Raw genomic sequence first — 13,526 nt, forward strand, 5'->3', positions numbered from 1 at the left:
TGAGATTTTAATGTGAGTGTACTCGTATATGCTGAGCACAGTGTCTATACTATATTTTCATTAAAATAATTTGGGGAAATTTTTTTATTTTTCGTGAATTTACACCTTTTTTCTAAATGGAATTAAATCTTGTTATTTGTGTCAAAATGGCTTAATATTAATAAATATATGTAATAGTACAATACTAAAAATAATAATATAATACTATTAATAAATTTTTAAAATTGTAGTTGTAGTAAAAGATTAATTTAAAAACTAAAAAACAATAGTAGGAGAAATTTTACTTGTGAAATGAATATTTAAGAAAACTTTGATAATTGTATTTTTCTTAGCAGCATAATAATTAATATTAATTGCTAGTATTTTTTTTTTGTTATTTTAATTACTTAATTTCCATAATACACTTTCATTATGACATGGAGACCTTCTCGTTTGTTGATTATGATTATTTATGTCAAAATTAAAAAAAAATGTTTTGCAAAAATGTGAAATTTGCAATTTCGGTTTTGTTTTGATTATCTCTTTAGCCCCATTATTTGTTATGTACTGAATCCATAGTTGTAACATTTTGCTATCCTAATTATAAGATAAACAAATATAAGATATAAGGACAATATATATAAGAAATGTATATAAAATAAATAAGTTTGCACAAAAATGAATTAAAATCAGCATATTTTAACGTTTTTCTGTTTAAGTTTTTTTATATCGTATTTATTTGTGTTTAAGATGAAATTCAGAAGATTTGGACTCATTACATCTTTGTTTCTCAAAGAAGTCTATTACGCTTGTGAAGCTTGCCTTTATTTGATAAATGCAAATGTGCATTAAAATGTTACTTGGTTTTTTATTTTAAGTGTTTTTAAATGTAGTATATTTCTGTAATGGAAAAGCTGACTTTTCTGGTCTTCATAAATAAGTTTTGCATCTGTGTGTTTAGGTGAACGCTGCGGACACACTGGGTCAGACGGCTCTGCACAGGGCTGCTCTTGCTGGTCACATCCAGACCTGCAGATTACTGCTGAGTTACGGAGCAGATCCTTCAATCGTCTCACTGCAGGGCTTCACTGCATCACAGATGGGGAATGAAGCCGTTCAGCAAATACTCAATGGTACGATTGCCATATTACAGTACATACAGTTGAAGCCACAATTATTAGCCCTCCTGTGAAATTGTACTCTATACTCAAACATTTCCCAAGTGCTGTTTACAGACCAAGGAGATTTTCACTGCATTTGCTATAATATCATTTGAATTTTTTTTTCTTCTGGCTTATTTTTTTTAGTTTGGCTAGAATAGACTTCTGTAAGTTTTTAAACATTTTTAAAACCATTTTTGTGAGGTCAAAAATATTATATTATATTATAATATATTATATTTTTATTATATTATAATATATTATATTAAATTGTGTATTATATTATATTATATTATTTTATATTATATTATATTATAGTATTTTATTTTATATTATTTTATTTTATATTATATTAAATTATGTTATATTATATTATTTTATATTATATTAAATAATTTTATATTATATTATATTTATAATATATTATATTTTTATTATATTATAATGTATTAAATTATATTTCATATTATATTATTTTATATTATATTATTTTGTATTATATTATATTATTTTATAGTATATTAAATTATTTTATATTATATTACATTATATTATGTTATATTATATTATATTGTATTATTTTATATTATACTGTATAATAATATATTTTGTTATATTATATATTATATTATATTATATTATATTATATTAATTATATTATATTATATTACATTAATATTTGTCACGACAGACACAGGAAGAATCCAAATGTGAGTAAAGGACAGTTTTAATAGAAGTGCAACAGTGGTCAGTATTAAAGTCATCAAAATTTTAGAAAGACTTTGCAGAACATCCAGAAACAGAGAGCTTCCACATGGCCAACGAGCACCTCACCCCACGATGTAGACTAGAGAGAAAACCTGAACATAACACAGACAGGAACGTGAAAACAACAATGGACTGATAATCATCCAGTAAAACACAGATTGTATATATAGCCAGCAAAACGGGCATCAGCTGGAGCGAGCTAATTAGGTCAGCTGATTCGAACGCAAGCTACTATGAAAAAGGTAAACAGACTTACCCACCCTCGCACACTACAACAGACACAGCATAACACATACCATACAGAAAGAACACACAGACCCATAAACCATGACAGTATTATATTAGAAAACGAATCAGTGTTATCCAATGACTTGCATAATTAACATAACTCCCAAATTAATCTAATTAAACCTTTAAATTGCACTTGAGTGCAAGCTGAAAACTAGTACCTTGCAAAATAACTTAAATAAATAAATAAACTTAAATAAATTTATAGTTAAAATTCAATTTTAAATGACATAAGCATATTGTGTACTGTCAATATTTAAAAGACGAAGGAAAATAGTTATTAGAAATTAGTTATTAAAATATTATGTTTAAAAATATGTTAAAAATCTTCTCTCTCTTCATGAACACTTGGGAAATATTTTTTAAAATTTTAATTCAGGAGTGCTTCAGCTGTATGTCTTATCACAGGCTTATGAATTAATTATCTGTCCATTTTTCCAAGGAACACTAAACACTGAATCTATAATGATTTCCCTGTCTTTGTTTCTCCAGAGAACGTTCCTCCCCGTAATTCAGATGTGGATTACCGCTTGCTCGAAGCTGCTAAAGCTGGCGACCTTGATACAGTGAAGGTAAAGGATGTTATCCGAGTTTAGATGCTATTTTAGATGCTGCTAATGAGTTTCACTTCTGCAATTTGACATAAAGAATACAGAAGCATTCATTATTAGCGACTCCATTGGGCATTAACAAACTCTGCCATCATTTACTCTTCCTCCAATTGTTTTAAAGGTGCTGTATGCAAGTTTTTGACTCTTCTAAAGCATTAAAATACCGTTTGTTTGCAGATATTTAGTAAACATCCTAAATGAACATTATTGTGTATCTGAAAAACAATGCTGAAGTCAGATATTCTGCTTTGAAAATGCAAAATATGTGCCAGAACGTCTGTCTTTGTTTTGGTAATTTTAACCCGCCTGATGCCAGTTTAGCCGATTATATTTCAGCATTTTTTTTATACATACATACATGTATATACTATTAAGTGACTTTAAAGTTTTAATCATTATTAAGTGGTTAAGTGAATTGAAATGGCATCAAATACAGCAGGTGAATGTTAATATTATCTTGATTAAGCTTCATAACCTTGATTAAGCCTGAGAGTTAGCCTGCCCCAGACCAGGCTACTTTCCCAGCATAAGTTGCCAGAGTAACTTGAGTTTGAACTATCGTAAATTTTATTTATGAAACCAAATCCGGCATTAATAAACCTGACTTACCAAAATAAGCCTGGCTTTTTCTCTAAGCTTGGTCCATGGAACAGTCCCTAGGTCACATTGTAACCGTGAGTCCTAACAACATGCTACATGACAAGATTCACAGTGATTAGCGATTTGGCTGTTTGCACCAGACAAAACACGACAGTAATTTAAACACAGCCATTTAGAAGCACAGAATAGTGCACTCACTGCTCTCCAACGAAATAGTAAAGTTTATAATCTAATTAATACATATTAAACCTCTTTAACATCATTAAATGTAGAAGCTGAATCACTGATATGTTAGTTTGTCACAGTTCTAAAGTTCAGTTTCAGATGGTTTATTTAGATCTTAGGTGGATTATCTGCTGCTTTCTGTAGTATGGCAATAAATGCAGTGTTTCCTCTAGGATTTTTTCCAGCTGTGGCCTTTTTTTTTTACACAGATCTACAAACTACCTGTGGCGTTATTATTTCAATGACAAATGTCTTGAGTGCAGTATTAGAAGTCGCTTTTATGTAATAGCCTATGAGCATGCGAATCTCTGTGCTTGCGCGCCGATTTCCTCTGCTCTTGCACAAAACTTCTTGCACACCCCTCAAATTTAAGCCGCTTCAAGAGCACAGATCTTCTTGTGCGCTCTCGAACAAACACTGCTGGGTGCGATTTAGTGCGTTTGTGTAACAAGTATGTCTCAAGCAATTAGCTATTTGATTTGCTAGGAATATTTATGAATGTCTTCAATAGACCTTCAGAGTAGCATTAATGCGTCCTGAAGTAAAGTGAAACTGCTATACGTCATGTTTGCTGGCCTTACGCATGACGCACCTGTCAGCCTGTCTGTCCGACAGTCAGCACAACACCTTAAAGCAGGGGTCTCAAACTCAATTTACCTGGGGGCTGCAGGAGGCAAAGTCTGGGTGAGGCTGGGCCGCATAAGGGATTTCACAAAAAAAAAGTCCTCAAATGTCATTATTAGCAGTTTTAATTATTTCTTCTGAACATGAAGTTTCCTGAACATTAATAGAACATTGAGTGAAGATTATGAACAGTTCTTCTGAACATGTCATCTTATGCCTACTTCTTGCTGCCAGAGACAGCGCTTCTTCTCACAAATCTGAACCACATTTGGCTTTAGAGCGGAAGCAGTTGAGACCCTCAGTATGGCTTGAAGATGATCATCATTAAGTCTAGACCTGTCTAGACTCACTCAAAACTTCCATTCCCTCACCTAAAAAAAGGCGCATATATGTATAAATAAAACACCCCCACCCCACTCCAGTCACATCAGTCTGTACCAGTCTGTATCTACCTATAATATATATAAGATGCAGGCAGTAGCTAGGTAGGTGGCAGGCTGCAGATAGGTAGCTAAGTGGCAGGCAGGGGCGGGAACAGCTTACCTTGGTTCTGGCCAGCGCGAGTTCCCTCCTAACACTTCCCGCCCGTCACAGCGTCTAACAAAGGGGCGGGGTGCGTGGTGACGTCACCGGCATCCCGGCCCCTTTGTTTACACGGCGGGCGGGGAATGCCAGTGACCGCTGTGTATGGATAGAATCAGCCGAGCGGGGAGCGCTCTCTCTACCCGCTCCGCTGATTCTGTCAGTGTACAGCGGTCGGCGCGGGCCACAAAATATTGCACTGAGGGCCGCAAATGGCCCGCGGGCCGCGAGTTTGAGACCCCTGCCTTAAAGGGTAAACAAATGACACACATCACTACTACGGTTATAGAAAAGTTCACACTATTATAATTTACTTACCCTTTAATACGTTTTGGTGGTATTATAACCCGCGATAAAAAAAAAAAAATGTTTTGAATGAGAAGCTGTAATGGGGCGAGGCAGTGGCGCAGTAGGTAGTGCTGTCGCCTCACAGCAAGAAGGTCGCTGGTTCGAACCTCGGCTCATTTGGCGTTTCTGTGTGGAGTTTGCATGTTCTCCCTGCATTTGCGTGGGTTTCCTCCGGGTGCTCCGGTTTCCCCCACAGTCCAAAGACATGCGGTACAGGTGAATTGGGTAGACTAAATTGTCCGTAGTGTATGAGTGTGTGTGTGGATGTGTGTGTGTATGATTCCCAGAGATGGGTTGCGGCTGGAACGGCATCCGCTGCGTAAAAACTTGCTGGATAAGTTGGCGGTTCATTCCGCTGTGGCGACCCCGGATTAATAAAGGGACTAAGCCGACAAGAAAATGAATGAATGAATGAGAAGCTGTAATGTAGCCGTGGCGGGATGAATTTAGGTGTGGCGCCCCACTATGGAAGATTGAATGTAGCGGAAACCATGAAATGTCATGTAAAATTGCATTCAAACTCACATTATTAGCATTTAACACTTATTTAAAAACATGAGGTGTACCAGAGGTGATCATTGTCAAAGTTTTCTGTTGTTCAGCTGCAAGAAATAGAAACCGTTTCTAATATATCAATTCGAGATTTTGATTAGAACAAAAACTCCTTTTATTATGGAAAATATTCCTTCTATTGTATGCCGTTACTTTTATTTAAAACACTGTTTAAATCAGCTATTAGACTCGATCGTTAGGCGCTCCTGTTAGTTTTATCCAGCAATGCAATACCTAGTTCAACCACTGGGTGTCAAACTTACTGCTGAACAAAATAGACAGAATTGTAGAATTTATTTTTTATTTTTTGTAAATTCTGTACTATAAAATTGGTCTTGAATTTCATTTTGTGTTCTAACAAGTCTTAAATATAACTCTTGATAACCTGCAGATACCCTGCATTATACAAGAGCAACATGCACATTGTGTTTCCTTTTGAAGTACTCTAGAGCAGTGTTTCTCATCCACATTAATGGAGCACCAGCTCTGCACATTTCCATGCCTCCTTAACTTAACACCTGATTCAGATCATCCGCTGATTAGCAGAGACTTAAATACTTGTAATGGGTGTGACAGACATAGGAGACATCCAAAACATGCAGTGCTGGTGGTCCTCCAAGAACGTGGTTGAGAAACACTGTTCTAGACCACACTATTTTTAAGATAATCTCTTAAAAAGGACTGAAATAAAGTATTGGAGTTCACTTAGTTGTATGATGCAGTACTGTGTTATTTATTTGAGTCTGATTTGTTATTTAAATGTTTTGTTTGCGTCTCCTCCAGCAACTGTGCTCTCCTCAGAACGTGAACTGTCGGGATCTGGAGGGCCGTCACTCTACACCGCTACACTTCGCCGCAGGCTACAACCGGGTGGCTGTGGTGGAGTATCTGCTCCATCACGGGGCCGATGTGCACGCTAAAGATAAAGGGTATGATCATCTTCAATAGCATTACATCTCAATTTTAAAATGCATAGTTCATCCAAAAGATTGAATGTACTTTCCCTCAAGTGGTTCCAAACCTTTTTGAGTTTCTTTTTTTCAGTTGAACACAAAAGAAGATACTTTGAAGAATGTTAGAAACCTGTAACCATTGACTTAGTTAGAAAAAAAAATACTATGGAAGTCGGTGGTTACATGTTTTCAGTATTTTACATGTACAAATACATGTACAATCATTAGGCTACTGCATTGCTCTTTGTCGACTCTCTTCATCAGGGGTCTGGTTCCTCTGCACAACGCATGCTCGTATGGTCACTACGAGGTGGCGGAGCTGCTGGTGAGACATGGAGCATCTGTGAACGTGGCCGATCTCTGGAAGTTCACACCACTACATGAGGCTGCAGCAAAGGGCAAATACGAGATCTGCAAACTACTGCTCAAGGTTTGACGCATCGATGTTTTCAACACATTTCTAAACAGAATAGTTTTAATAACTCTTTAATCTTTGCCATGATGACAGTGCATAATATTTTACTAGATATTTTTCAAGACACTAGTATTCAGCTTAAAGTGACATTTAACTAGGTTTAATTAGGTTAATTAAGCAAGTTAGGGTAGTTAGGCAAGTCATTGTATAACGATGGTTTGTTCTGTAGACTACGGTGGCCGGGAAGTGCAAAACAACATTACAAAGTTTAAAACACTTTTACAAAGCTCGAGACAAATTTACATTTTGAAAAACATTTTTACTTATCATCAGACACAATTACATAGGAAAAACAATTTTACAAAGGACGAAACAAATTTACAGTTTAGAAAACAAATAAACAAGACGCAAAACACTTTTACAAATCCCGAAACAAATTTACAATTACAGATTCCCTGCGGAAAGGGAATGTACCACACCCCGGAAGTGACGTAGAATGTACCACACACCGGTAGTGGTGTGGGGGAACGTTGTTGTTGTTGGACTTCTATTTTTTATACACATTTGTAAGTTTGTATATTATTTGGAAAAAATGCAATAAAATGTTGAAAATAAACTACTGACTCAGATACACAAACACACACACACAGAATGTAAATGACTGTCACTGCATTGAGTGCAGGTTTTGTATTCATATCTACAGTGGTAGAATGATATACACAAAGTTGATTGTACCTCAGATTTGAAGTCATGGTTTGCTACATTTTTAGTACGGCATGGGTAAAAAACTAAAAATTAAATAACTTCTATTTACATTTACATTTAGTCATTTAGCAGACGCTTTTATCCAAAGCGACTTACAAATGAGGACAAGGAAGCAATTTACACAACTATAAGAGCAACAATGAATAAGTGCTATAGGCAAGTTTCCGGTGTGTAAAGTCTTAAGAAGGAAAGCATTAGTAATTTATTTATTGTTTTTTGTAGTTAGTTAGTTGAGGAGTCGGAGAGGTAGTTGCATATTAGTAAGGAAGGTGGAGACTAAATAGTTGAGTCTTTAGTCCCTTTTTGAAGACAGCGAGTGACTCTGCCGTTCTGATGCAGTTAGGGAGTTCATTCCACCAACTGGGCAGATTGAGTACGAGCGTTCGGGAAAGCGGTTTTTTCCCTCTTTGGGATGGAACCACGAGGCGACGTTCATTCACAGAACGCAAGTTTCTGGAGGGCCTATAAATCTGAAGAAGTGAGAGCAGATAAGAAGGGGCACTGCCAGAAATCGCTTTGTAAGCAAACATCAGAGCCTTGAATTTGATGCGAGCAGCAACTGGCAGCCAGTGCAAATGGGTGAGTAGTAGGGCTGTAACGATACACCAATCCCACGATTCGGTTCGTATCACGATTTTTGACCCACGATTCGGTTCGTATCACGATTTTTTTTTTTCGTGTGGGGTGGGAAAAAAAAGATTTTTAAAACTATTTTTTCTTAAATAACATTGGAAAAATCTTTATAAACTAAACATCAAAGAACAATATTAACTATGCAAATTATTAACAATATAAATAGCCATATATAAAATAAATAAATAGCCAAAGCTATATCACTTCTGTTTTCTTTGTAACAAAATACTGTTGAAAAACCAAACAGAACTAAACTGCATTGTGTAGATGGTTCAAGCATGTTGAAAATTATTTTTCAATCAAGTTCTCTTACATAGAAAAAGTAAATTAAATAGCTACTAGGGATGCTCATTTCGTTAATTTTGCTAATCGACAACCGCCGCTCATTAATCGGTTATTACCGGTTAACTGGTCAGATTACTATTAATTTTATATTAAACAAATTGACGTGTCTATTTTGTGTCTGACACATTAAATATTGCATTTTAAAATACTGATTTATTTTTATATATTAATAGTGGAACAGAACAACAGAGCATCTTCACGCACCTGCAGTGTTTAGCAGAAGCAGAAGAGCAGAATAATCTAAATAAAATGAATAAAATAAATAGGACTTCCCTAAATTATTTTCACTTAAATAATTAATTTATATTACAAAACGAAAATACTGACTGATTCTTTTTAATAACCGGCATGGGCTTTTTTTCCAATCATATGTTTTTTTCTTCCGTCAAATAAAAATAGCTGACTTCCTCAAATTGCCCGCTCCACGGAAAATATGCATTTATTTAATGCCCCGCTGTTATTATTATAATCACAAAACCTTTTACATTTTTAATAGAAATCATTATTTTAAAGATTATGTCCTGATATAGCCTATGGTTTCATCTCCCTCCCTCGCGGTTCAAGTGCGCGCGCTGCATGATGAAAAGACAGCAACAACGCGTGCATATGTTGACTTTTTGTAAACAGTTTTGTTGTTTAAATATGATATTGCATTAATCTGCGTACATGCTTTAAGCTGTAAAATAAAAAGTAAAGCCTATTTCTTGCGTTTATTACGCAGATCCAGGTCAACATAAGCGCTGGTTAAGCATTAACAGGTCTGTATCAAACAGCAATATTCTTTTTCCATTTTGCTTCTTTGGCAAATGTGTCTGTAGGCACGGGTTATACGTTATCGTCCCGCAAATTAAGCATGTCTTGCAGTTGAACAAGGGGCCAAAAACAAGGCGCACCTCACTGCCTTTATGTTGACAAGGAAAAAGGAAGAAAAGAAGCGCGGTCATGTTATGAAACGACTGAATCAGCTGGGTATCAATTGTGCAAAAGTGTTGCTGTCTGTGTTGTTACAATTGTAATATTTAATACTATTGTGATATTCAAGATTTGTATATTCATACAGCTTTGAATAACTTAAAAAAACGATTAGACCATTCGAGCGGTGTTAATGCGTCCTGAAGTAAAGCGAAACGGCTATAAACTCCAGCAAGATAGAGTGATTATATGCAGAGCCATATACCTTTATCTCTAAATAAAGTATAACTATAGAAACTGTGTTCATCTTAACTTAAAGCTTCGTCGTGTTTTCTGACCTCACGCACCTGTCAGTCAACACTCTCAAAGGTTCAAACAGAAAGCGCACAGCACGGTTACAGAAAGGTTTGCGCTGTTACCTGACATCTGGTGAACGACCATCCCTCTCTGCGCAGCCACATTATTAGTGTGAGCAAATCATCGTATATGCGCTGAAAATCCGGCCGCTTTGACAGCATTGGCAATGTTTCTGGCGTTGTCAGTTGTCAAGCGGGGTTAAGTTGGTTTTGTTTTTGATATTCTTGACACATTCAGACGGTCCCTTACTAAGAGCTCCGTGCGAGCTCTCCCGGCTAAATATTGCGAGGGCTTTAACGGAGCAGTGCTTGTAATGTCGAACGAAAAAAAGTGTTCATTAGCTCAACTTTTGCAGGCACGCGTGACGTTATTGGAAAGGTAGTCACGTGGTGTGTCGCGATTCTCCCTTATCACACCGCGACACAGGATCGTAGATCTGAGTGTCGCGATTTCGATTTTATATCGTGTATCGTTACAGCCCTAGTGAGTAGCGGAGTGACGTGCTCTTTTAGGTTCATTGAAGACCACTCTTGCTGCTGCATTCTGAAGCATCTGAAGAGGTTTGAGTTAGCTGGGAGCCTGGCTTGTAGAGAGTTGCAATAGTCCAGTCTGGAGAGAACAAGAGCTTGAACAAGGAGTTGAGCTGCATGTTCATATAGAAAGGGTCGGATCTTTCTGATGTTGTAGAGTGCAAATCTGCATGATCGAGCAGTTCTAGAGATGTGGTTAGAGAAGTTTAGCTGGTCATCAATCTGCCCCATCGATCTAGATTAAAAATTTGTGATGTGGAGTCAAGTTGGCAGAAACTTCTAGCATTTCCGTTTTTGCGAGGTTAAGCTGAAGATGATGATCTTTCATCCAGTGTGAAATGTCTGATAGACAGGCTGAGATGCGAGCCGGAACCGAGGGATCATTAGGGTGAAAAGAGAGGTATAGCTGGGTATCATCAGCATAGCAGTGGTAGGAGAATCCATGTTTCTGGATGACTGATCCCAACGATGTTGTGTAGAAAAGTGGGAAAAAAGGAGAAAAAGGGACCATCAAAATAAAGTGATACCCATATAAAATGTAATATTCAAGTTCTTTTCAACCAGACTCATTTTCTTTATTTTCCCTTATTTGAAGTTCATGTTTGGCATTAGCCGAAAAAAAAAAATATTTTCTTATATACATTTTTAAATATAATTAAAGTACGTTTAATGATCCCTACTTTGTCTTTAGCATGGTGCAGACCCGTCTAAGAAGAACCGTGATGGTAACATGGCTCTGGACATGGTGAAAGATGGAGACACGGACATTCAAGACCTGCTGCGTGGAGACGCCGCTCTGCTGGACGCTGCCAAGAAGGGCTGTTTGGCCCGAGTGCAGAAACTCTGCAGCCCGGAGAACATCAACTGCAGAGACACACAGGGCAGGAACTCCACACCGCTGCACCTTGCGGGTAAAGTGGTTTTCTAGACCTTTAATATCCATTCGTCATCTCTGTCTGGTGTTTTAATGGTGAATTCACTTGTCTTTGATCAGCTGGCTATAATAACTTGGAGGTGGCCGAGTATCTCCTGGAGCATGGAGCGGATGTGAACGCTCAGGATAAAGGAGGACTGATTCCTCTGCATAATGCTGCTTCATATGGGGTGAGAGGCTACACAATATATCAATATATCAATCATCTGTCTAGTCGTAGTGCTTGTGCCCAGTTATGAGCTGCAATGATCATGGCTTCATTAATGCTGTTTTTAATGGTCTGTTTTCTGGTTCTGTCCAGCATGTGGACATCGCCGCCCTGCTGATCAAGTTCAACACGTGTGTAAATGCGACAGATAAGTGGGCCTTCACTCCTTTGCATGAAGCTGCTCAGAAGGGCCGAACACAGCTGTGTGCACTGCTACTGGCACATGGTGCAAACCCCACCATGAAGAATCAAGAGGGACAGACTGCTCTGGACCTCGCCACGGTATATAATCACACTAATACTGCAAGATAGTGTTCCCTTAAGGCCATTTACATCAAGCATGAGAACTATAAAGATAACAATAAAGACATTTTTTATATAGTTTCATCTGCTCAGATGTATAATGTTTTGTTTATTAATGAGGTTTTTTTTTTATAGAGTTTTAAGAGATACATAATTATTCCTCAATCTGGAAGTTCTGCTTGCCTGTACATAGGATATATATATATATATATATATATATATATATATATATATATATATATATATATATATATATATATATATATATATATATATATATATATATATATATATATATATATGTACAGGCAAGCAGAACTTCCAGAACTTCCTATATATATATATATATATATAGATATAACTGTTGCCTATACTAAATCATTCTGAATTTGCAGTGGTCCTCATAAATTTTGGTAGGTGCTCTGAAATTATTTTTGGTGCTCTAAAATTTTTTTTTTAGTTGGGAGCAGCTGTGCTACCATGTAAAAAAAAGTTTATTTCAAGCCTTGATAGGCATTTGTAGCTCCCCCCTCTTTTGAAAAGAGCACACTCTTATTTTAATTTAAAGTGACCAAAACGGCACAATTAGGGTCAAAGCCTAAAAGGGGTAGCTTCAAAGAGTAATAAAACATTAGCCGCGTTTCCACTACCGCGCCTAAAGCGAGCGAGCCAGGGTAAGCCAAGGCCAGTCACGTTTCCACTGTCTCTTCCGGGGCCTAATCGGGCCAAAGCGGGGCTTTCTTGGGGCCAGCGGCCGGCCTTTTTTGGCCCGCCGAATACCTTGGGCCAAGGAGGGCCAGCTGGGGCTTCGGGGCGGAGTGAAAGGAGAGGCGGGCAGTTTTCTGATCGCACATACATGCGCCAAACAAATAAATAAATAAATAAGGTAAAGAAAACATCTAGCCTTATAGTCTGGGTTTTTTTGCGTATGATCACCCGTATGTTTTTGTCAAGTTTAAAAGGTGTTTTTGTGCGCGTTTAAATGCCTGTATGTGTGTGTCAGACCGGGCAAGAGCGCTCCTTCACAGCTCTGTTGATGCGGCGAGCGGCCTTTTCTTAATACACAATATAAATACAACAGAAAGACATAAAACTTAATAAATTACGTGCCCACTTTCGTAGACTTTAAACCATATAGTGTCATATCTTGATAAAATAGCCTAAGCTATATTGAAATATAATTTAAAGAATTACAAATATCAGATATATATAAAATTGCATTAAATAAATAGACCAATATAAAGTAAACAAAAGCTAGCTAGAACAATGTAGGTTGCCTATATACAATACATAAATCAAACCGTTTTAAAGCCATATATATCTTTCATTTTACAAAGACCTGTCTGAAAAAAAAAGATTTTAGATATTTTCTAAAAATAATAAACACCGGTGAAGGTTTGAAATAATATTTATAAAGTATTTGGATACGATGAA

General features: G+C 36.6%; 1 protein-coding gene across 6 annotated transcripts in view; it reads left to right on the top strand.

Annotated features, from left to right (window-relative positions):
- The window catches only part of tnksb (tankyrase, TRF1-interacting ankyrin-related ADP-ribose polymerase b), a 63,212-nt gene that overhangs the window by 32,622 nt on the left and 17,064 nt on the right, over positions 1 to 13,526 (top strand). For all 6 annotated transcript variants that reach the window (XR_012406037.1, NM_001089415.2, XM_073950814.1 and 3 more), the window contains 7 exon segments: positions 941 to 1,112; positions 2,688 to 2,767; positions 6,521 to 6,666; positions 6,955 to 7,120; positions 11,339 to 11,558; positions 11,642 to 11,751; positions 11,883 to 12,071. Coding sequence is in view for 5 of the 6 variants with exons in the window: in NM_001089415.2 (NP_001082884.1) it covers positions 941 to 1,112; positions 2,688 to 2,767; positions 6,521 to 6,666; positions 6,955 to 7,120; positions 11,339 to 11,558; positions 11,642 to 11,751; positions 11,883 to 12,071 (1,083 nt within the window). In the remaining variant the exon portion in view is untranslated.

Source organism: Danio rerio, chromosome 5 (genome assembly GCF_049306965.1).
Source record: "Danio rerio strain Tuebingen ecotype United States chromosome 5, GRCz12tu, whole genome shotgun sequence".
Lineage (NCBI taxonomy): Eukaryota > Metazoa > Chordata > Actinopteri > Cypriniformes > Danionidae > Danio > Danio rerio.